Source organism: Bufo gargarizans, chromosome 4 (genome assembly GCF_014858855.1).
Source record: "Bufo gargarizans isolate SCDJY-AF-19 chromosome 4, ASM1485885v1, whole genome shotgun sequence".
In the NCBI taxonomy this organism is placed as follows: Eukaryota; Metazoa; Chordata; class Amphibia; order Anura; family Bufonidae; genus Bufo; species Bufo gargarizans.
In genome coordinates, this window is record NC_058083.1 from 213,051,529 (window position 1) to 213,075,167 (window position 23,639).

A 23,639-nucleotide genomic window follows, 5' to 3' on the forward strand; every position below is an offset into this window, starting at 1 on the left:
AAATTGACATGAATCTGCTGCGTGGCAGACAATAGCGTGAGCGAACCTGAGGAAATTGACATGAATCTGCTGCGTGGCAGACCATAGTGTGGATGAAACTTGAGGAAGGAAAAATTGACATGAATCTGCTGCGTGGCAGACAATAGCGTGAGCAAACCTGAGGAAAATTGACATGAATCTGCTTCGTGGCAGACGATAGCGTGAGCGAACCTGAGGAATTTGACATGAGTCTGCTGCGTGGCAGACCATAGCGTGGATGAAACTTAAGGAAGAAAAAATTGACATGAATCTGCTGCGTGGCAGACAATAGCGTGAGCGAACCTGAGAAAATTGACATGAATCTGCTGCGTGGCAGACAGTAGCGTGGATGGAACTTAAGGAAGGAAAAATCGACATGAATCTGCTGCGTGGCAGACAAATAGCGTAAGCGAACCTGAGAAAATTGACATGAATCTGCTGCGTGGCAGACAATAGCGTGAGCGAACCTGAGAAAATTGACATGAATCTGCTGCGTGGCAGACAATAGCGTAAGCGAACCTGAGAAAATTGACATGAATCTGCTGCGTGGCAGACAATAGCGTAAGCGAACCTGAGGGAAAAGACATGAATCTGCTACGTGGCAGATGATAACGTGGAAAAAATTTTTTTTTTTTTTTTTTTTTAAGGAAGAAAAACATTGGCATGACTCTGCTGGTAGATGGTGGCGTGGAATAAAAATGCGCTGTTTTGCTGAGGCCCCTGTTTGTGGGGAGGCCTCAGCTGTCAGGTTTACCAGTTTGAGCATTGAATGCACATTTTGAGCATCCAGGAAGAACAGTCATTTGGGCTCCTGACCAAGTGCAGTATTTGTGAGCTGCACTGTCTGCAGGGACCTGACTCTGCATTCACGCTGCCGCTGGCAAGGATGGCACTTTTCTTGTAAGATGGTGAATCTGTGTCGGGCATATGCCCTCTGGTGGAGAGGGAGGGGAGGGCGGCCGGCGTCGGTGCTGCGTAGAGACCAGCCGGTGCAGGAGGTGGGGCCAGGTTGCGGGCGTGTGCAGTGAGTGGGAGCGCTGGGGACCCGGTTTTGACGCTGCCTGACGAGCAGCGAGGGGCGGCCAGGAAGCGACGTGTGAGTATGAGAGAGCGCGGCGCCGAGGCTCCCAACGGGGAGCAGCTCAAGGCGCCGCTTAGCTTACCGGGGGAGAGTGGTTCCAGGGGAGGTACTGGATTGAGCGAAAGCTGAGGGAGCAGCAGCGTTGGCAAACAGCAGCGGCACTGAATCCTTGCACTGAATCCTTGATGCGCAGAGACGTCCGTGAGAGCGCGGCGTCCATGATGGGAGCGTGAGGTGGCACTAAATAGGCTTCCTCCGCCCCTCCCACAAACACAGGCTGAGCTTCAGCCTTACTACTTACCACACAGGACTATATAGCATGTACAATGGAGATCAGTACACCAAGCTGTGGCGTACCGCCAATAGCGGCAGACCATGCAACTGCTATGGGGCCCCTGGCATAGGGGGGCCCAGAGTAAATGTAATGCCCCGCCCCCTATAATGTCTGCAGTTATTTATGTATTATACCGCTCTGGCGGGCCCTGTTTCCCCTCTTCTTAGGCCCCCCTCCCCCACTGCACACTGTGTGCATACCAGCACCGATGTCCCTGCCAGCCCTGCAGTCAGGCTAGCGCTCACTCTATTCTTTCTGCTAGGTGCTGCACTGGCCAATCAGTATTTAGCAGATTAAGCTCCTGCTGCTGGTTGGCTAATGTATCGCTCGCACCAGCAGACAGAACTGAGCGTGCGGGACCTGGCAGTGACTCACTCACGTGCTGACTGCTTCAGCCTGCGCCACCATACGCCATGAACTGTGGGATTGGGGTGTGGAGGCTGGGGCACACTAAGCATCGGCAGCAAAAAGGGGATAGGCTATGTCAGGCTTAGGGCTCATTCACACGAACATTTGAACAAGTCAATGGGGTCGGGAAAAAAAAAACGGAACAAATACGGAATGCACTCCGTATGTCTTCCATATCTGTTCCATTTTTGCGGAACCATCTATTGAAAATGTTATGCCCAGCCCAATTTTTTCTATGTAATTACTGCATATTATGGTCGTGGCTACGGATACTGGGGCTGGCATGACTGTGCCAAGGAATAGACCTATCCGTGCTACTGACTAACTAAAAGGCCTGGATTGTGTCCATAGCCGCGAACGTAGGTAGCCTATAAGGGGGCAAAAAGTCAGTCAGGGTAGATTTTAGGATTTTATTGAAAAGGTATATGGTTTACAAAACTAGTTTACAAAAAGCTGCTGAGATTTCCTGGTGTGGATTGGGAATGTACCTGGTGAAGCAAGACGATTCCCAATGGCCCATTTTACGGATGATATGACTGGGTACGTTGTGCTTGGATGCCGCGGAGGTGGCCCTTATCCGAAAGGAGTGTCTTGCTATGGTTTTGGGATCAAGACCTAGGCCTGAAACTAATAGACGGATGTGGGATACAAACTGTGCTGTCGTGAGGGGCTTGGATTTGAAAGGCAATAGCGGGCTATCTGGGGAGGAAGGACCCAAGGAACTTATTAATTTATTTAAAACCTGGACTGGGCACCACTTATTGAAGGATTTGAAATATTTGACTTGGACAGGAGGCCCTGATTGTGATGTTTTAGTGGAAGGTAGTTGCAAGATGAAATGATTAGTTAGACCCTTGGATTTGGGAGAGAAACCTGTGAATTCTCCTGGTCGCAGGAAACCGTAGAAGCCTAAATACATGGCCACTTGGATAACTGTGCTGGATTGGAGCCCAACAGGGTTGCTGTCTAGGGAATTGGAGAGGTTCCAAAACAGTTCCCCTGAAACTGGTTGTCTGCTTGGAGTGCAGGTTCGGCTACTTTTTGGAATCCCCCTAAGAATTGCCTTGATTGTGGGGGACATGAAGATCACACTACTATCAGGATTTTTTAAGGTAGAATAGTATTGCACCCCTGCCATGTATAATCTGATGGAATTATAGCCGAGTTTGAGGTGTTGGTGACAGTAAGCCAAAAACACAATTAAATAAGTGATCTTATCTGTGCCGCTCCTTGGGTGGAGAAGATAATTTTTTTTAGAGCTGTTCCAACCGGTCTTGTAATTTCTGGCTGTGTTGGCAGACAGTGACCTTTGTACGAGGGATTTGGCAGATTAAATTAATTGTGCTAATCCATGAGTAGGGTTTTGAACTCTAGGGGGTATACTCCTACTGGCTCTGCCTCTGGCATGACCTGAAAGAAATGTTGGAAATTGAAGCATGACAGTGTGTCAGCGGCTGAATTCTGGATGCCCTGGATATGTCTACATGATATCTGTAAATTGTACTGTAAAGAGAGACAAACTAATTTGTGAACAAAGGACATGATGTGATGTGATTTTGACCTGCCCTTGGCGATGATGTTCACTACTGCCTGATTGTCCGTGATGAATGTCATCGGGGAATTGGCCCATTGCCTGCGTCTGAAAAAATTGTAGGAGAAGAGGGACTCCATTGCGGAACAAATAAGGAGATCCCATTCCAGTTGGTCAGGAAGGAATCCCACATGGCCAATTCGGCCATTGCTTGGGCATTCAGAAATACAGGGAAGTCCTGCTCTGTGGCTGCTGGGAGCAGATCCAATAATCTGGATAAAAAAGGCCTTGCATTGGGGCTGTCATGCTGGACAGGATACAAGATACACAGAATACAACAAAACAAATGTCTAGGCAAGAAGCTGGGGATAAAGGTCACCCCCTGACAAACCCCTACCAGCTCTCCCTAGACTTCTATGCCCACATTCAGACCCTGAAGGTGGGAATGAACGTGTCCTCGTGCCTAGGCTGAAGATTCCCTAAAATCCCCAAGATGGTGAAAGGAGGAAAGAGGCAGCCTGCTCCCTCAGGACCTGGAGGGGGCAGGCGCCTCTCTAACAGCCTAGACAGACAATCACAAGAAAACAAAATCAACTTATCTTGTACTGAGCAGGAAAAGATATCCTTCCCTCCTTCCTTTCTTCCTCTGAACAAGACAGAAGCTATAACCCACACAGGACACTGGGAGTGGGTGTATTTAAGCTCATACCAACGACCCAACTCAGTGCACCTGAAGGGAGGGGGATACAGCTCAACACTAAAACAATAAATAAAGGCTACACATGTGCTGCTAACCTAGAAGACCTCCGCACATGACCTGAGCAGGGCATGACAAGGGCATAATTCTGGCGGAAATTCAGCATACCCAGCAGGTATTGTAATTCCTGCTTCAAGAGAACTCTGCAACCCACAAATTTGGAAATATTCTCCTTGATTATGGACAGTTTATCCTCTGGTAGTCTTGCCTCCATTTTTGGGGTGTCTAAGACTATGCCAAGGAAGGTTATTGTGGTTGAGGGCCCTTCTATTTTAGTTGGGTCAAAGGGGATGTTGAGGCTTGCAAAGTCTTAGAGGAGACTATCAAGTTTGTAGGTTTTGATGCCAGGTTGCTCTATCAATAGAAAATCATCAAGGTAATGAATGACCATTGGGAAATTGCAGTGGTTTACCAGGACCCAGAGCAGAGCCTGGGCGAACTGATCGAATAGCCATGGACTGCTTTTTAAGCCGAAGGTGAGGCAGTTGGGGAAGTAGTACAGGCCATCCCACTTCAAGCAGTAAAATTTCCAAAGTTGTGGGTAAGAACTTAAAGTCGTCCGCAAGGTCTGCTTTGGACAGCCATGCCCCTGAGCCTGCCAGAAGAATGAGTGAGATGGCCTCGCTTAGTGAGGAGTTTTCCATAGAGAACTCCTCTGAAGGAACTAGAGAATTGAGGCTAGGGATGCCTGAGCCATCAGGCGCTGAGAGGTCATAGAATAATCATTTTTAATTTGAGAATTTTTTGGTGACGATGCCAATGGGGTTGATCCTCCAATAGTCAAAAGTAATACCAGAGAAAGGCCCGATGAGGAAACCCTTCTCCAGCTCTGCCCGAATCAGAGCACCCACAGAAGCGGCATCGGTGACTGAGGACCTGAGGTTAGGGCCTTCCCAGGAAGACTAAGGAAGAGCCACGAGACTGGTATGAAAACCCTCTGTGAAACCATTAATTAGAAATTGTACCTGGTGGAGGTTGTGATGGTATCGCTAACAGGTCCATGTTGACCCCGCCTAGTCACTTGTTTCTGGCAGTTCTATTTGGGCAAACCGACAGGGTGTGGGCTCGGAAGCATGTGGAGCAGACGTGGAGCAGACGTGGAGCGCTCAGCACTGGTTATAATTGCAGGTTGCGAAGTTGTAATTCTTGCAAATCTGGCTGTTACCTAGGAAGACTATGGGACGACCCAGTTTGTCTGTACCCGTGTTTTGTCTTGGCTGGGACCCCGAAGTGCCTGCCGCAGGCCTAAGTTGGGTCAATGGAAGTCTAGAATTTGGACACCAATCGGAGGAATGAAGGATTGACTTGCATGAAGTGCAAGCAGGGGCTTTGAGCCCGGCGATGGGGGATCTGTGGATAACAGTGCCATCCCCAGATCCCCCATTACCAGTGCCATCCCCAGATCCCCCATTAACAGTGCCATCCCCATCTGGGGGGTTTCTTTGCTGGGCTGGACTTTTATAGCCCCCCAAATTTTACTTGCATCCCTGTTCTCTAAAGGGGCGGTTTTAGGGGGCGGTCCTAGGGGTGAGAAAAAAATACCTGCTCTTGAGGAAGAGGAATCAGATACCAGGAGTCGGTATAACTCCGCCTTCCGGACCAAAGCTGGGTAACGGATCCCTCTTTTGTTCAGCTCCACTATGATTTTGGGGACCGTCCAGCTACTGAGCGACCCCACACTTGCATGGCCAGATGCCAGGGATTCCAGAATGGAAGAGGTCTCGTCAATTTCTGAGAGATGTGACATGCTGGAAGCTGAAAATAGAAAACTATTAGTGTTTGGAGTAAACGAAGACGTCACCTCCTGAAATGTTTAGGACCTTAGACCCATGTAAGCGCCTAGCATTTGCTACACCACGCTGAAAATCGCTTGGAGAGAAACTGAGCCAGAGACGTGAGAAACCGTAACATTGGCTCCGCGAGTGTGGTTGAACCTGGTAAAGAGAGGACCAGTACCTGATGTCCCCACCTGGTGAGCCAGACTTAACAAAGGCACCCTGGTCCTGTTGACTCGTGGTGGCGCTATTGGAATCAGATCTTTAACTGAGACAAATAAAAAAACATTTAGTAGGGAGCCTAACTGAAATAGCGCTGCTGGCGGAAGTGACCAACGAGCAAGATGTGCGATTGAATGAACACAATGCCTGAATAATGTAACCAGGCGGTAAACAAGGACAAACGAACATGGTGTGCATAACGAAACCAGGCTTATGGCCAGTGAAGGAGGTGGACTGAATGACGGAACAGACACACAATAGACGAAGATGGGTGAACGGGCCTGAGTAACGTAAACAGGCGGGAGACATGGACATGACGAGGAACGGAGCCTGAAACAAAATAGGCTGTGGACGTTGAGAGAAACGCTGCCTGAAATGCGTAGCCAGACAGTGAACCAGGACATGACAACGTGTGGCATGAGTGACGTGAACAAGAAGAGAAAAACATGGTCTGAATAACGTAAACAGGCATGAGACAAGGATATGACAAAGGCGTGGCCGGAATAACGAAGACAGGCTGTGAACATTAAGCGAGGTGGCCTGAATAACGTAAACAGGCGTGAAAACATGGATATGACGAAGAATTTGCCTGAATAACGAAAACAGGCTGTGTACATTAAACAAGGTGGCCTGAATAACGTAAACAGGCGTGAAACGTGGATATGACAAAGACGTGGCCTGAATAATGAAAACAGGCTGTGTTTTATTTTATTTTTTTAACTGTAAAATGCAGCGTATAGAAACAAAGTGTGGCGTAACAGAGGAGACAGATAGCGTGGTTGGTTTGGAAAACATGGTGACTGGAATTCGAGATTACAAACCTTGACGAATTTGACGAATGCGGTAAGCGATGTTGTTGAAATTTCCCTTACGTTTGGCCTGGAAAGCGTTATAGCCCAGCCGGAGCAAACCAGAAACTATTTCTATGAATAAATTAAATAAGGGAAAATATGACAGCCTGAGATGATTCTAAATTGATGTGGGGCCTGATTCCCCTATACGTGCCTGCGTGTTTTTTTTTTACTGATGCTACCCTGCCCCCAAACATGTGAGCCCATATCCACTCATGGGTTTGCACAAAGTGGGGCATGAGACCCCCATGGTGGGCAACAGTTGTGCTGAGCAGTGCAGATTATGGCTTGGCCAATTGCAGGGAGCCTGAGCAGCTCTGTGCCTCCAGCCCCACTGTACACTGTGACGCAGGAGAGGCGTGGACGGGGAGGAGCCTTAACCCCCCCCCCTGCCCTGGATCGCGAGGAGCACGTGACCTGTCGGCCGGGAAGGCAGGAGATACGGTGCGCCGCAGCAGAAGCAAGTGGTGATCGGGGTGGTTGCTCCGTGGTGGTGCGGGAGAAGAGGACCGGTGGTGCGGGAGAAGAGGACCGGAGGACCGGAGGGCTCGCTGAAGGAGAAGAAGGTGGCGGGGATGCAGAGAGAAGGTAGGAGGACGCCGGCATCCATACTTACCTGGCTGGAGCCGAATGAGGCATGACTGACAGGACCTGAAATAGCACTGAGTGACGCCAGCGCTGAGAGTCTGTGGGAGGGGAGCTTATAAAGCCTCCGCCCTGCCCACAATAACAGGCTGAAATCAGCCTTGACAACTGTATATGCCCTACGGAAAAAGGAAACGGAAAAACTGAACGGAACCTGAAACACTACTGAAAAAACCCCGGAAAAACTGATCCAGGAAAACTGAAAAAGACATATGGTCATGTGAACGAGCCCTTACGCAAAGTGGGCACAGGCAGGAGGAGTGATGTGTATGTGGGCCCCTGCCTTGTACTCTCTAAGCTGCGCTCGCATACATATTGTGGTCTGCCAACTCTGCTAAAGCCCGACATAGCCCATCTATGTCCGGATTTACCAAAGCAGACAGACAGGAGCAGTAATGTGTGATGTACATGGCTCACTGCAGCCCCAGTGAGATCCTTACTCCCATACACCACTGTAATATCAGCGGTGTATGAGAGTACGGATTATAAAGCGCTATAGGCACTTGAATTTGCCATCTATTTCTGATAAAGAAAGAAAGTCTTAGAAAATGTACATTTAAAACACTTACAATAGGGCCTAATAAACTTTATTTAAAAGTTTAGGTACACTCTAACTTATTTAACTCTTTTTTCATTTTTTTTTTTACTCCCAGCCCTCCCAAAGCCGTAACTTTTTAATTTTTTCTATTCACATAGCCATATGAGGGCTTGTTTTTTCCAGGACAAGGTGCACTTTCTAATGGCACCATATACGGTTGTATAAAGTTTGGTGGGAAGTGTAGAAAAAATTCCAAATGGGATAGAATTAGAAAAAAAAATGTGAGGGTTCATTTTTTGCAAGGCCATCTGTACTTTTCAATGATTACTGGAAAATATGTATATTTTTTTAGTTACTGCAACAAAGTTAGTTAAGAAAAAAACGATTATCCCTAATGGTTTCATTAGGTTATTTATACATTTTATTTCTTTATTTATTGGCAAACAGGGATGTGGCAGGGGTGGAGCCAGGGCAGGTAGTGTGATGGGCTAGGCGTGGATGGTGGGCGGAGTTAGGGGGCCTAATTCAGATTCCTGCTATGGGGCACAATCATTTTTATGTACGCCCCTGACACCAAGTTCTACTGTAATAACTGCAATCAATTTTGAAACCTAAATGAATAGGTAGCCTTTCCTGCATGCACCCATAGGCATGTGCCAAATGCAGAATCTGTGCCGAATTTTAGGGTAAGGCTAATAAACAGATAAAGATACTAGATTAACAAAACATTTTTCTATTGTACCTTTGGCAGTAAACTGTAGAAGTGTTGTTCTACAACCTGGTAAGTTTTCCCATTCATGGCAAAACAATAGCTGGTATTCTCGTTACTACATCTATCAATGTCGATCACCTGATGGTAGAATAAATTGTTGTACGACAAGAAAAAGTATATTTGCTTATAAATCAGAAATTGAGTTAGCTGATAAACAAATAATTCTATATTCTATATATTCACATAAATCAGAAAGCTACATTCATATCACATAACAAAAAATCATGCCAAAAACAGTGGAAAAAATGTTTGCCGTTGTGTTTGCCAAAGTTGTCTCACATTTGAAAACTAAAGTATGTCTGTGAAGACACTAAATCTGTGTAAATACATGCTTTTGCCATGGTTTTGTGGTCAGAGTTGCTGGAGACAGACAACTAACGGTACTTTCACACTTGCATTAAACTTTTCCGGTATTGAGTTTTGTCCTAGAGGCTCAATACCGGAAAAAACTGATCAGTTTTATCCTAATGCATTCTGAATGGAGAGCAATCCATTCAGTATGCATTAGGATGTCTTCAGTTCAGTCACTGTACGGTTATTGAAAAGAGAAAATACCGCAGTGTGCTGTGGTATTTTCTCCTTCCAAAATTCAGGAACACTTGCCGAATTAATGCATTGAAATGCATTAATGCCGGATCTGGCCCCAAGTGTTCCAGAAAAACTGATCCGGTTTTGCGGCCTGCACATGCGCAGACCTTTAAAAATGTGGGGGAAAAAAATACCGGATCCGTTTTTTCAGATGACAACCGCAGAGATGGATCCGGTATTGGAATTAATTTGTGAGATGGATCCGCATCCGGATACGTCTACAAATGGTATCTGTTTTCATACAGATTGCCGGAATCCAGCAACGCAAGTGTGAAAGTACCCTTAGACACGCCATGCAAAAACTGATTTTGAGCCTTCCCCCAGGCTCGGACTGGCCCCCACCCCTGAACAAGTAGCACATAACACAGTAGACTTACTGCACTGCATACATATATTCAATGTACAGCACCTCAACCAGCCTATGTTCATATAAATATCTTGATTTTATATTAAAGAAGCTTCCCAGTTCATTATTCTAGACATGATTATAGCTGAGAGGACTTCTGGGTACAGAGGGAAGCTAGCCACTGTCCTCTTTTCCCCAGGATGTACCTTCTCAAAGCTGCCCCAGGGACCCCAATATTCAATCATCTGGTAGCATCTTTCTACTGTGTGAGCAGGTAATGTTTGAATGTATCCGTACAGTGGGCCCCCAAAATAAATTTTACTGGTGGACCCTAGGCACCTGTCTGACACTGCCTATCCCCTTCTACCACCTTAACCACCGTCTCGTATCTTCACACTGATAGCAACACCGCAGGAGAAATGCTAGCACAGGCTTCCAGTATCCGTAGTTTCAGGTGCTGCACATCTCGTATCTTCACACTGATAGCAACACCGCAGGAGAAATGCTAGCACAGGCTTCCAGTATCCGTAGTTTTAGGTGCTGCACAGCATATGCTGTGAAGATACGAGATGTGCAGCACCTGAAACTACGGATACTGGAAGCCTGTGCTAGCATTTCTCCTGCAGTGTTGCTATCAGTGTGTGAAGAGTGGGAGAAGAGGGTTGCATTGACAATCTAACACAATGGGCAGCACATTGAACACATTTTATAAGTGGTCAGAAACTTGTAAATAACTCATGAAAGAATAAAGTTACGTTAAAATCAAGCACACCATTGTTTTTCTTGTGAAATTCCCAATAAGTTTGATGTGTCACATGACCCTCTTACTTTTGAAAAAACAAAAGTTGGATTCAAAATGGCCGACTTCAAAATGGCCACCATGGTCACCACCCATCTTGAAAAGTTTTCCCCCTCACATATACTAATGTGCCACAAACAGGAAGTTAATATCACCAACCATTCCCATTTTATTAAGGTGTATCCATATGAATGCCCCCCCTGTATATATATATATATATATATATATATATATATATACAGTACAGACCAAAAGTTTGGACACACCTTCTCATTCAAAGAGTTTTCTTTATTTTCATGACTATGAAAATTGTAGATTCACACTGAAGGCATCAAAACTATGAATTAACACATGTGGAATTATATACATAACAAAAAAGTGTGAAACAACTGAAAATATGTCATATTCTAGGTTCTTCAAAGTAGCCTTTTCCTTTGATTACTGCTTTGCACACTCTTGGCATTCTCTTGTTGAGCTTCAAGAGGTAGTCACCTGAAATGGTTTTCACTTCACAGGAATGCCCTGTCAGGTTTAATAAGTGGGATTTCTTGCCTTATAAATGGGGTTGGGACCATCAGTTGCCTTGTGGAGAAGTCAGGTGGATACACAGCTGATAGTCCTACTGAATAGACAGTTAGAATTTGTATTATGGCAAGAAAAAATCAGCTAAGTAAAGAAAAACGAGTGGCCATCATTACTTTAAGAAATGAAGGTCAGTCAGTCAGAAAGATTGGGAAAACTTTGAAAGTGTCCCCAAGTGCAGTCACAAAAACCATCAAGCACTACAAAGAAACTGGCTGACATGCGGACCGCCCCAGGAAAGGAAGACCAAGAGTCACCTCTGCTGCGGAGAAGTTCATCTGAGTCACCAGCCTCAGAAATCGCAGGTTAACAGCAGCTCAGATTAGAGACCAGGTCAATGCCACACAGAGTTCTAGCAGCAGACACATCTCTAGAACAACTGTTAAGAGGAGACTGTGTGAATCAGGCCTTCATGGTAGAATATCTGCTAGGAAACCACTGCTAAGGACAGGCAACAAGCAGAAGAGACTTGTTTGGGCTAAAGAACACAAGGAATGGACATTAGACCAGTGGAAATCTGTGCTTTGGTCAAATTGAGTCCAAATTTGAGATCTTTGGTTCCAACCACCTGTGTCTTTGTGCGACGCAGAAAATGTGAACGGATGGACTACATGCCTGGTTCCCACAGTGAAGCATGGAGGAGGAGGTGTGATGGTGTGGGGGTGCTTTGCTGGTGACACTGTTGGGGATTTATTCAAAATTTAAGGCATACTGAACCAGCATGGCTACCACAGCATCTTGCAGCGGCATGCTATTCCATCTGTTTGCGTTTAGTTGGACCATCATTTATTTTTCAACAGGACAATGACCCCAAAACACACCTCCAGGCTGTGTAAGGGCTATTTGACCATGAAGGAGAGTGATGGGGTGCTGCGCCAGATGACCTGACCTCCAGAGTCACCGGACCTGAACCCAATCGAGATGGTTTGGGGTGAGCTGGACCGCAGAGTGAAGGCAAAAGGGCCAACAAGTGCTAAGCATCTCTGGGAACGCCTTCAAGACTGTTGGAAGACCATTTCAGGTGACTACCTCTTGAAGCTCATCAAGAGAATGCCAAGAGTGTGCAAAGCAGTAATCAAAGCAAAAGGTGGCTACTTTAAAGAACCTAGAATATGACATATTTTCAGTTGTTTCACACTTTTTTGTTATGTATATAATTCCACATGTGTTAATTCATAGTTTTGATACCTTCAGTGTGAATCTACAATTTTCATAGTCATGAAAATAAAGAAAACTCTTTGAATGAGAAGGTGTGTCCAAACTTTTGGTCTGTACTGTATATATATATATATATATATATATATATATACACACACACACACACACACACACACACACTTTGTAACTTTTTTCTCCAGTTGATGAGCCACTTGTTGATTCAGGTCCTGTTTAATGAGTAGAAATTATGTTTTATATATTTATTTTTATATATATATATATATATATATATATATATATACTGATTTATATATTTCCTTAGTATTAGTATTTTTACCACTCTACATGGAAATGGGGTTCCACATGATTTCTACAATTACCAAGTATTATCTAATATAAGCAGAAACAATACTAAAACTCAATAGCTCCCACAATGCCTTACAGCCATTTCATTAGCATCTGCCTTTTCCATCTCTCTCCATGTAATCGATGCAGGACTGTTGTCAGTTGGCTCACTTGCTTCAGTCAAAATCACTTTGGTATATTTTTGGACCATATCAGAATTTCTTGCAACAGTTACTGCTGTCTGAAGATTATCACCTACAGTGGAAAAATATAACAAGATTGCTGAAAGTATTGTTTTCTATAGACCTTCTTTTCATAACCCTCACTTTTTAATTACTATTAGGCTGGTGGCTGTATGTTAGCGTCTGTATTATGGCCACAATCCCTGAAGCCATACATTTCTTTTGACCCAAAATATATATTTTTCACCATTAATAATATGTTTAATTGTTTGTTACAAGTTTAGCGGTGCCAAATATATGTAATATGTAATATTTCCTATTAGTGATGAGAGAATCCATTCTAATCAAATTTGTTATGAATTTTGCAAAAAAAATCAGATTATGGTAAATCCATAACTTTTGTGATTCGTTTCAGTTTAATACAGGCATCCTCAAACTGCGGCCCTTCAGATGTTTTAAAACTACAACTCCCACAATGCCCTGCTGTAGGCCTATACCTGTAGACTGTTCGGACATGCTGGGAGTTGTAGTTTTGCAACAGCTGCAGGGCCGCAGTTTGAGGATGCCTGGTTTAATACCTTAAAATGGCAGATACTATTTTACAGGTCAGAATACAGAAGCAGGCATTTACCACTAAAAGAACATTTTTGGACCATTTTAATTTTTTTAAAAAATTGACAGAAGAGTGTGTTATTAAACAGGATCTTTGTTAACATCACAGCCATAGCCATATATGTCACTGTGACGTTACTAATGGTGTATTAGTGATAGAGACATAGAAAGGTATTGGATACAGTCATGGGAGACCTCAGAGGGTCATACATAGCTTTTCAGAGCAATTGGGGCACTTTTGATTAGGGTAATATTTTACTGAATAGAATCTGAGGACCGAATCACACAAATCCGATCCGAAAATTTGAAAGAATTTCAAGATATTGGTGGTTATTTGATATTCAGCATTACATCATAACAGCTGAATTCTAACACACTCTCTGTCAAGTGTACAATTTATCATGTACATTAAAATATAAAGCCACAATTCTCTACAAATTAGTCGCCTTCTTTGTTGTATTCTTCCCACTGAGAACCCCCTTTCCATATACTGAATGAGATTTGGAGATTTAAACAGTACACAGTCTATAATACCATATATACCTGTAATCATAACAGTCCGGATTAATGCATTGTTCATCTCCCTCAAAACTGGGATAGTTTCTGGTTTCAACCGATTTTCAAGTATCAGAAGACCAAGAAATATCAGGTCTGATTCCACCTCCTCCCTTAAAAAAATGGAGATTGATCATGTGAGGTGTTTAAGAGTACATATGAATGTAAGGCATTTTAAATGTCTGTGCTACCTAAAAGTCTCAAACATATTTTCATGGATCTATATAGAAAAGGTTAAAATGCCCAATTGGTTGTACTTATTACATGCATGTTCTTATTAATATCATATTACCTTGTGTAACTCTCTGTGTTCATATCCTTTGTGCATTGTACTGTTTTATATGCCAGGCTTATCACTCTGAAGCCCTGGAGTGTGTATAGCTGGAGCTCACTTGAAAAATTTTCAGGAACTATGAAGAGAAACAGATGTTAGAATTTCTAATGATTTTTCTCACAGCCACAATTTACTGATTTACTGTATCAGATTCTGAACAGATCCTCATGTCTCTGTACATAATAATGTAATATAAAAATACTCAATTCAAAAATCATTTAAAAACCGCAAACACTATCTCAAATGTTCAAAATAGGGAACAAACACTAATGCGTTTCCGACCCATCAGTCCATAGCTACAAACTGTTCCCTACTTTGGACATTTGAGATGGCAGGTGTTGTTTTTAAGTAATTTCTGAAATAAAGTATTATTTTTATACTACTTATAGAGTATCTGATTGTTTGCACATGGTTACTCCAACCGCTAGGACTCCCACCAATCACAAGAACGGGGGTCTCGTTACCCAGTTCTGATGGAGCCATGAGAGCTCATTGCTCCTGTTATTTCACTGCCTGTTTAAATGCCTGTATAAACCACCCATGTAACAGTCTTTTTACATGGACCGATCAATTAGCCAATTATTGAGGATGACTATTTGTAGAAATGCTTATTCCTGATAACGGGCCATTGGAAAGGTGTCAGTAATCACCTAATGAACAAGCAAACACTTGTTCATTAGCTGTTTACTTCTTTTGGCCAACACCAAAAATCGCTTCTGGAGCGTGATTCGCTATAAAAAAAAGGGATGACCGTATAAATGATATAGAGAACGTGATCGTTGCATGCAAATACAAATTCCTCTCCGCTGATGATCAGGCAATCATTTGGAAAGTTTGGTTTGTTCACAATAATTGCCTGTAACAATAGTCTATGTAAGAGGACCTTAAGGCATATGACACTTTCTGAAAAATGTGCAATATAAGACATAATGATCTATCAATAAACATTACCTGATTCAGGGTTGCAAAAGTTTGTTACCATTTCTGGAGCTCCCTTCATGAAAACCAAGTGTTCGTTACTTCCTATAACTTGTGATATCACAGACATACGCTGGAGACTTGAGGAGAATGGAAATTGTTGTAGTATGATAAGTCCATCGACTGTAGTCTACCAGCAGTGAAGAAAAGGTAAAGAAAAGTAAAAAAGTTTAGAATTGTAGCTCAAAGGCAAGTATAGTCTGTCTATTACAAATAGAGATGAGCTAATTTCCTGAAGTTCATTTTAGTTCTGATTCTTTCAGTTCGGCCATCAGATTTGATTTAGTCTAAATAAATTCAACCCCAAAAAAATGCCTCAATTGCTCGAAAAGTAATGTATGACATTCTGTGGTCTCCTAGGACTCTATCCAACCCTTCAAGTTCTTTAATGGCTGAGAATATACCGTTTGTGATGCACACTAATAGACTAGTCTGTGATCAACTGAATTTTTTAACCCCTTAAAGGGAACCTGTCACTTCTACTATGCGGCCCCCTCTAAGGGTAGCATAGTACAGTTACAGACCCGCTGATTTCACTGTCACTTTTCGGCTAGTTTTCTCTACTATTACTTTCTCTACTATTACTTTTACTATACTGACAACACACCAGTGCTGTAAGAGAGATGAGTCTCATGGGACTTGTGGACCCATCCACCTCTGCCTCTGACTCATGACTGGCAGGTTTCTTTGCTATAAATCTTCAAGTCATGGGTAGAAGTTGGGGAGGCAGGGCCAAAAATCTCATCAGACTCATTACCCTTACAGTGCTGGCGTGCACTGCGAGGTTGCCTGTCAGTACTGTAAATTAACTTCATTTTAGTCCAGAAATCAGCTGGTTTGTCAGTCAGCGAGGGCAGCATCGTAGAGGTAGCAGATTCCCTTTAAGGGAACATACAGTTTTCACCTTAAAGACTAAAGGTACTTTCACACTTGCGTTGAAGGATTCCGGCAGGCAGTTCCATCACCAGAACTGCTTGCATTTGCATCTGGATCTGGATGCAGATCTGGCTGACAAATGCATCAAAATACCGCATCTGTCTCTCCGGTGTCATCCGGAAAAAACGGATCCTGTATTTATTTATTTTTTACAATTTTAAAGGTCTGTGCATGCGCAGACCAGAAGACCGGATCTGTAAATACGGCAATTTTAATGCTGAATCAGTCACTAATACATTAAAATGGAAAAAAAGAAAGTGTTCCAGAATTTTGGCTGGAGAGAAAAAAGCAGCATGCTGCGTTTTTTTCTCCATCCAAATACCGTAAAAGAACTGAACTGAAGACATCCTGATGCATACTGAACGGATTGCTTTCCATTTAGAATGCATTAGGATAAAACCGATCATTTTTTTCCGATATTGAACTAAATTAAGGAAAACTTTAACGCAAGTGTGAAAGTACCCTAAGGTCTAAATTTGCAAATCCGACATTTGTCACTACATTTTACTGCATGTTAGTGGCAAATTTGGCTAAATATATCGTACTTAAAAAAAAAAGCTAATTTTAGAGAAAATTTGTAAACATTTTTAATTTTCTAAATTTGAGATAGTGATACATCATAAAATAGTTATTACCTTAATTACCTTAATTAACATTTAGTAAATCTTTTTTGTGGGGCTACGGAACAGATATACGGATGCGGATAGCACACTGTGTGCTGTCTGCATTTTTTGCGGACCCATTGAAATGAATGGGTCTGCATCCTATCCGCCAAAAAAAAAAACAACTAACGGACACGGAAATAAAAAACATTTGTGTGAATGTAGCCTTAGAGTTTTTTAAGAAATTTTAGCATTTAGGGGGTCATTTATGAAAAAATATATGCCACTTTTTGGCGTATTTAAGGCGAATAATTTGTCACAAAGGTGGTTTGCAGTAAAATCTGTGCCTTTTTCTCCCGTGTACACCACTTACACCTCTTTTCTAGAATTCCATCTAAATTACCAGTCTTAGTAAATATCCCCCTTAGTCCTTAGCCGGAATATAGTCATCATTTTAAGTATAAAATGTTGACTACAGTCCAACTATTGACCCAAGAACTGAATCTAACTCCTGGTTTTAAGAAACATTATTTAGACAAAATTTGCACCTTCCTTCACTTCAGCCCCCAATCCCTAATCACCATACTCATAGTCTTTGCTGACCTTCTGCACTTATTGCTCTGTCTTATCTTAAAAGGGTTATCTGGTATTAAACATTAATGACCCAACCGACACCTGGGACCCCCGTCGATCAGCTGTTAAAAGAGGCCGGTATTCCATAAGTGCCGCAGCCTCTTCCTAGGCCATGTGACATCACATGACAGAGTTGTAGCTCAGCCCCATTGAATCGAAGCAGACTAGGCTGTACTATAATATAGATTAATATTATATGCAAATGACCTCTGCTCATGCATTTTAGTGTATGACTGATAAAAGTTTTTATAGTGTAAGAAAATTCTTGACAAATACAACAGTGTTTTATTTTACAACTGGCTTATTCTACTTACTGCATCAAAATGAACTCCAGGCTTTACAATAAGATGATGATTTTTGGGCACATTTTCATTGCTGTCCACTTGACAGGACTGGTCGATTTCCTATAAAAGCATTAAAAAAAAAGTTAGATATGGTGCATGCAAATGTATGTGTCAAAAAGGTCAGTGATGAAATAATGACAGCTCCATAAAAGACTAGCATAAAATAAAATCTAGTGTTGATCAAGCACCGTAGTGTTCGGGGGCTCGCGCCGATCACATCAAGATGTTCGGGTGCTTGGGGGCTTAGGCCGAATACATCAGGATGTTCGGGTGCTTGACCAAGCACCCAAGCATAATGGAAGTCAATGGGAGAACCCAAGCATTAAACCAGGTACCCCCTGTTCTGAAGAGGGGAGGGTGCCTTGTTCATAGAAAAATGTCAGAAATTTATGGAAACACCACCGAAATCGTTCTGTAACAGCATGGGAAGGATGTCAGGATGCATCTTGGACTCGCAGGTAGCTGCTGGGAACGATGTTGTCCGAGTAGTACGCCACTTTTACAGACTGACAATAATACGCACAAAATAGAATTAAAAAATCGATTCTAGAGGAAATATTGATAGGAAACATTCCTTCCTGTATATTTACTTGTATATAAAGTGCAAGTGCTGCCAAAAATTACAAGCAAGAGGCACTCTGATACAACCTGTATATTACATAAAGGAGGGCCTCATTCACATTGTGGTACAATTGTTCATGTAGTGGGACTCTACTCATAAAGCCTATGCACTAAGTGAAAAGGCTGCAAAAAATTACATGGAACCGGCACTCCAATACACCCTTTATTACACAAAAGGAGGACATCATACACACCCTTGAAAAATGATGATTGATAGCCTGCTGATGACCCTTAAAAACATTTAGATCAAGGGCCTGCTGATCTGACCATCTAAAACACTATGGGCGAGGGCATGATGCCGCTTTGGTGACTCTAGTTAAACTGGGCCCGATCGCACATCCCTGTGACGGCGATAATTATTTTGCATGTCTGGCCTATCAACTTTCGATGTTATTGTCAGCACAAACCATTGTAACTACGGGTAACGGGGAATCAGTGTTTGATTCTGAAGAGGGAGCCTGAGAAACGGCTACGGCTACCACATCTAAGTAAGGCAGCATGCGCACAAATTACCTATTAGGTATAATTAGGTGAGGGCCTGCAGGTGAGCTGACCCTGTAAAAGATTTTAGGTGCGGGCCTGTAGGTGAGCTGACCCTGTAAAAGATTTTAGGTGCGGGCCTGCTGGTGAGCAGACCCTGTAAAGAATTATAAGCGAGCACCTGCTGGTGAGCTGACTCTGTAAAACATTATATGCGAGGGCCTTTAGGTGAGCTGACCCTGTAAAAGATTTGAGTTGCTGGCCTGCTGGTGAGCTGAACCTATAAAAGATTTGAAGTGCGGGCCTGCTGGTGAGCTGACCCTGTAAAAGATTTGAGGTGCGGGCCTGCTGGTGAGCTGACTCTGTGAAAGATTTTATGTGCAGGCCTGCTGGTGAGCTGACCCAGTAAAAGATTGTAGGCGCGGACCTGCTGGTGAGCTGATCCTGTAAAAAATTATATGTGAGCGCCTGCTGGTGAGCTGACCCTCTAAAAAATTATATGCAAGGGCCTTCAGGTGAGCAGACCCTGTAAATGATTTGAGGTGCGGGCCTGCAGGTAAGCTGACCCTCTCAAAATGAAATGCGAGGGCCTTCAGGTGAGCTGACCCTGTAAAAGATTTGAGTTGTGGACCTGCTGGTGAGCTGACCCTGTAAAAGATTTAAGTGGCGGGCCTGCTGGTGAGTTGACCTAGTAAAAGATTATAGGTGAAGGCCTGCTGGTGAGCTGACCCTCTAAAAAAAATTATATGCGAGGGCCTGCAGCTGAGCTGACCCTCTAAAAAATTATATGCAAGGGCATGCAGCTGAGCTGACACTCTAAAAAAATGATATGCGAGGGCCTGCAGCAGAGATGACCCTCTAAAAATTATATGTGAGGGCCTGCAGGTAAGCTGACCCTGTAAAACATTATATTTGAAGGGCATATATGCGAGGGAATTATATTTGACGAATAATCATGTTGATATGATGGAAGAGGAGGAGGAGGATGAGAAAAGAAAGATTCAACCATATACCCTTGTTTGTGGTGGAAGGAGTGCATTGGGAATACAGTGTATTCAGTACATTATAAACAAAACATTTAAAGTGCCTTTGTATTTAGCTGCTTTCTTCTGGTGGAGTCGAGAAGTCATGGTCAATCCAGACCTTGTTCATTTTTATAAGAGTCAGTGTTGCGACACTCACCGCCAGGTAGATGAATAATTAGTTAGTGAATAAGCCCCTTTCTCCAGGAATGCAGTTTTTAATCCAGCCGATCATCAAACCCCCGAATGGAGCATATGAACGTGGCAACTCCCGATCAGCAATTCAGTCGAACTCCTTCCACAGCTAGCAATATACGAAAGCGCTGTCCCAATAATAAATCCCTCCATAAACGAGACCAAGCTCCGTCTTGAAAGTCAAACAGGGAATGCTTTATTGAGGGCTACCCGCCCATTTTTATGCAGGTCCCCATCTGGTGGACACGCCCTAGGGGCCCAGAATGGAGACTGTGACACAGGACAGACATGCAGCACTACAGAGACAATACATCCCCACAATGCATTATGGTTTTCTCCTCTCTGCCCTGGCAACACCCGAGAAATAATCCAATTATCTCTCAAGACAGAGGGAAATCACCAATACACATGTGGGGACAACAGAACAGACATCACCATTTAAAGACGCAATGACACAACCCTTTTCAATACACAGACATTTAGCATCCCACAATGGCACGAATTAGACCAGGAGTTCAAGTTGGTTCAAGTCCTTTGTGAACAATGAGGCCATTGGGTGTCCATCCATTCAGTAGTTCCAATCGGTATGTGGGGAAACACACGAACAGGGGCATATGGACAGGAAATCCAGCGAATTGAAGGCAAACAGACGAACCAGCAATATAGGTCTATACAGATGGATCTGTCACACGGCTCCCCCCTTGTGGGACACTCCGGCAGACCAGGCTTGACCCTTTGGCGGGTCAACTTGGTGATGACCGGACTAGGAGGTAGCAAGAACGTCGGTTTGCCGGGACAATCCATCTGCATTCCCATTCTGCTTACCGGGTCGGTAGCTGATGGTGAAGTTATACGGTTGTAAAGCTAAACTCCACCGCAGCAGTCTCCCATTGTCTCCTGAGACCCAGTTAAGCCAGACAAGGGGATTGTGGTCCGTCACAAGGGAAAATTCCTGTCCATACAAATAAGGGCTTAACTTTTTCAATGCCCAGACCAGGGCCAAGCATTCCTTCTCCACTGCCGCATAACTCACTTCTCGGGGTAACAGCTTTCTACTGAGATATGCGACAGGGTGCTCTCCTCCATCTTCCCCGACCTGGCTCAGCACAGCCCCCAGTCCATACATGGAAGCATCTGTATGGACGAGAAAACGTTTGTTAGGGACTGGGGCAGCCAGGACAGGGGCATTTACAAGAGCCTGTTTGAGTGCTTGAAACGCAGCTTCACAAGCCGGAGACCACAGGACCTGCTTAGGGAGATTTTTCTTGGTCAGGTCAGTCAGGGGCTTAGCAATAGTGCTGTAGTCTGGGACAAAGCGTCTGTAATACCCTGCTGTCCCTAGGAAGGCTAACACCTGGGTCTTAGTGATAGGTGTGGGCCAGTTAGCTACTGCCTCTATCTTAGCCGGCTCCGGTCTCTGGCTCCCACACCCCACTCTGTGACCCAGGTATTGCACTTCAGCCATGCCTAGATGGCACTTCTCTGGCTTCAATGTCAGGCCAGCAGCCCGAATTTTGTCCAAAACTACCCCTACATGTACTAGGTGTTCCTCCCAGGACCCACTGTAGATCGCAATGTCATCCAGGTATGCACAAGCAAATTCCTGGAATCCATCAAGAAGTCTATCCACCATACGCTGAAAGGTAGCCGGGGCATTCTTCATCCCAAATGGCATGACCTTAAATTGGTACAAGCCAAATGGGGTGATGAAGGCCGACTTGGGGATAGCATCCTCGGCCAGGGGGATCTGCCAATAACCTTTACACAGGTCTATGGTGGTCAGATAGCGTCCCCTGGCAATACGATCTAATAATTCGTCTACCCGGGGCATCGGGTAGGCGTCAGTGGTGGTCCGCTCGTTGAGCCGCCTGTAGTCTACACAGAACCGGGTGGTCCCATCTTTCTTAGGCACCAGGACTACAGGCGGAGCCCAAGGGCTATCGGAGTGTTCGATGACCCCAAGCTGGGTCATCTCCTGTATCTCCTTCCGCATTCCTTCTCGGACTGCTTCAGGGATACGGTACGGGGGCTGTCGTAGAGGGTTCTGTCCAGGGGTCTCTACCTTATGTACAGCTAGGGTAGTGTAGCCAGGCTCTTGGGAGAACGTTGCCTGCTTCTCCCACAGAAGCTGTCTTGCCTGTCCCTTCTCTGTGGGGCTTAATCTATCCCCTAGCTGTACAAGACTAGTAAGGTCAGTCTGGGAGTCCCTCTCTAACAAATCGGGTAAGGGTAAACTCTCTGTATCGTCTGCAGCAGGGGCACATACTGCAGCGACATCCTCCGGTCTCTCCTGATACTCCTTTAGCATGTTCACATGAAAGGATCGCTGGATCCTTTCATCTGAACAGCTGGCTATAAGGTAGGTAGTATCACACACCTGAGCTACCACCTTATACGGGCCCTGCCAAGATGCTTGCATCTTGTTCGCCTTCACAGGTTTGAGCACTAGCACTTTCTGCCCAACCTGGAAGACTCGCTGCCGGGCACCCCGATCGTACCATCTCTTCTGTCTCCCCTGGGCCACCTGGAGATTCTCTCTTACCATCAGGGACAGTTTCTCCATGCGGTCCCGGAGTTCCAGGACATACGGCACTATGGGGGTCCCTTCCTGCTCTGTCTCCCCCTCCCAGTGGCCTCTAATGAGATCTAGGGGTCCGCGGACCCTCCTCCCATAGAGCAACTCAAAGGGGGAGAACCCAGTAGATTCCTGGGGCACCTCTCTGTAAGAAAACAACAGATGAGGCAGGAATCGCTCCCAGTCTCTGCAAGTGTCAGAAAAGGTCCTCAACATCTGTTTGAGGGTGCCATTAAATCGCTCGCAGAGGCCGTTAGTCTGTGGATGGTACGGGGAACTAAGTATCGGTTTAATGCCGCACACCCTCCACAGTTGCTGGGTGAGCACAGCGGTAAATTGGGTTCCCTGGTCAGAGAGAATCTCCTTAGGGAACCCGACCCTAGTAAAAATCCTAACCAGGGCATCAGCAACTGTCTCTGCCTCTATATTAGACAGCGCTACTGCCTCTGGATAGCGAGTGGCATAGTCCACCATGGTGACAATATACTTCTTACCGGATGGACTAGCCCTGGCCAGTGGACCCACAATGTCAACGGCTATGCGGGCAAAGGGCTCCCCAATGATAGGCATAGACATAAGCCTAGCTCTTGGGTGGTCCCCCCGCTTTCCTACCCGTTGACAAGTGTCACACGTACTACAATGTATCCGCACAGCCTGATTAAAATTTGGCCAAAAGAAGTTCTGCATGATCCTATAGGCTGTGCGGCGGGACCCTAGATGTCCGGCTAATGGAACGTCATGCCCTATCCGCAGAATCTCCTGCCGGTATTTTGCGGGCACCACCAGCTGTCGATTCGGCGGATGGGCAACACTTTTCTGG

At 44.5% G+C, this 23,639-nt stretch overlaps 1 protein-coding gene across 1 annotated transcript in view; it reads right to left on the reverse strand.

Moving 5' to 3' along the window:
- The window catches only part of LOC122934071 (probable cation-transporting ATPase 13A4), a 197,091-nt gene that overhangs the window by 68,354 nt on the left and 105,098 nt on the right, over window positions 1-23,639 (reverse strand). The window contains exons 15-20 of the mRNA XM_044289220.1: window positions 17,897-17,986; window positions 15,385-15,541; window positions 14,392-14,509; window positions 14,088-14,212; window positions 12,848-13,005; window positions 8,903-9,010 (exon numbers count right to left, since the gene is read on the reverse strand). Of these exons, the coding sequence (XP_044145155.1) occupies window positions 8,903-9,010; window positions 12,848-13,005; window positions 14,088-14,212; window positions 14,392-14,509; window positions 15,385-15,541; window positions 17,897-17,986 (756 nt within the window). The remainder of the gene's footprint in view (window positions 1-8,902; window positions 9,011-12,847; window positions 13,006-14,087; window positions 14,213-14,391; window positions 14,510-15,384; window positions 15,542-17,896; window positions 17,987-23,639) is intronic.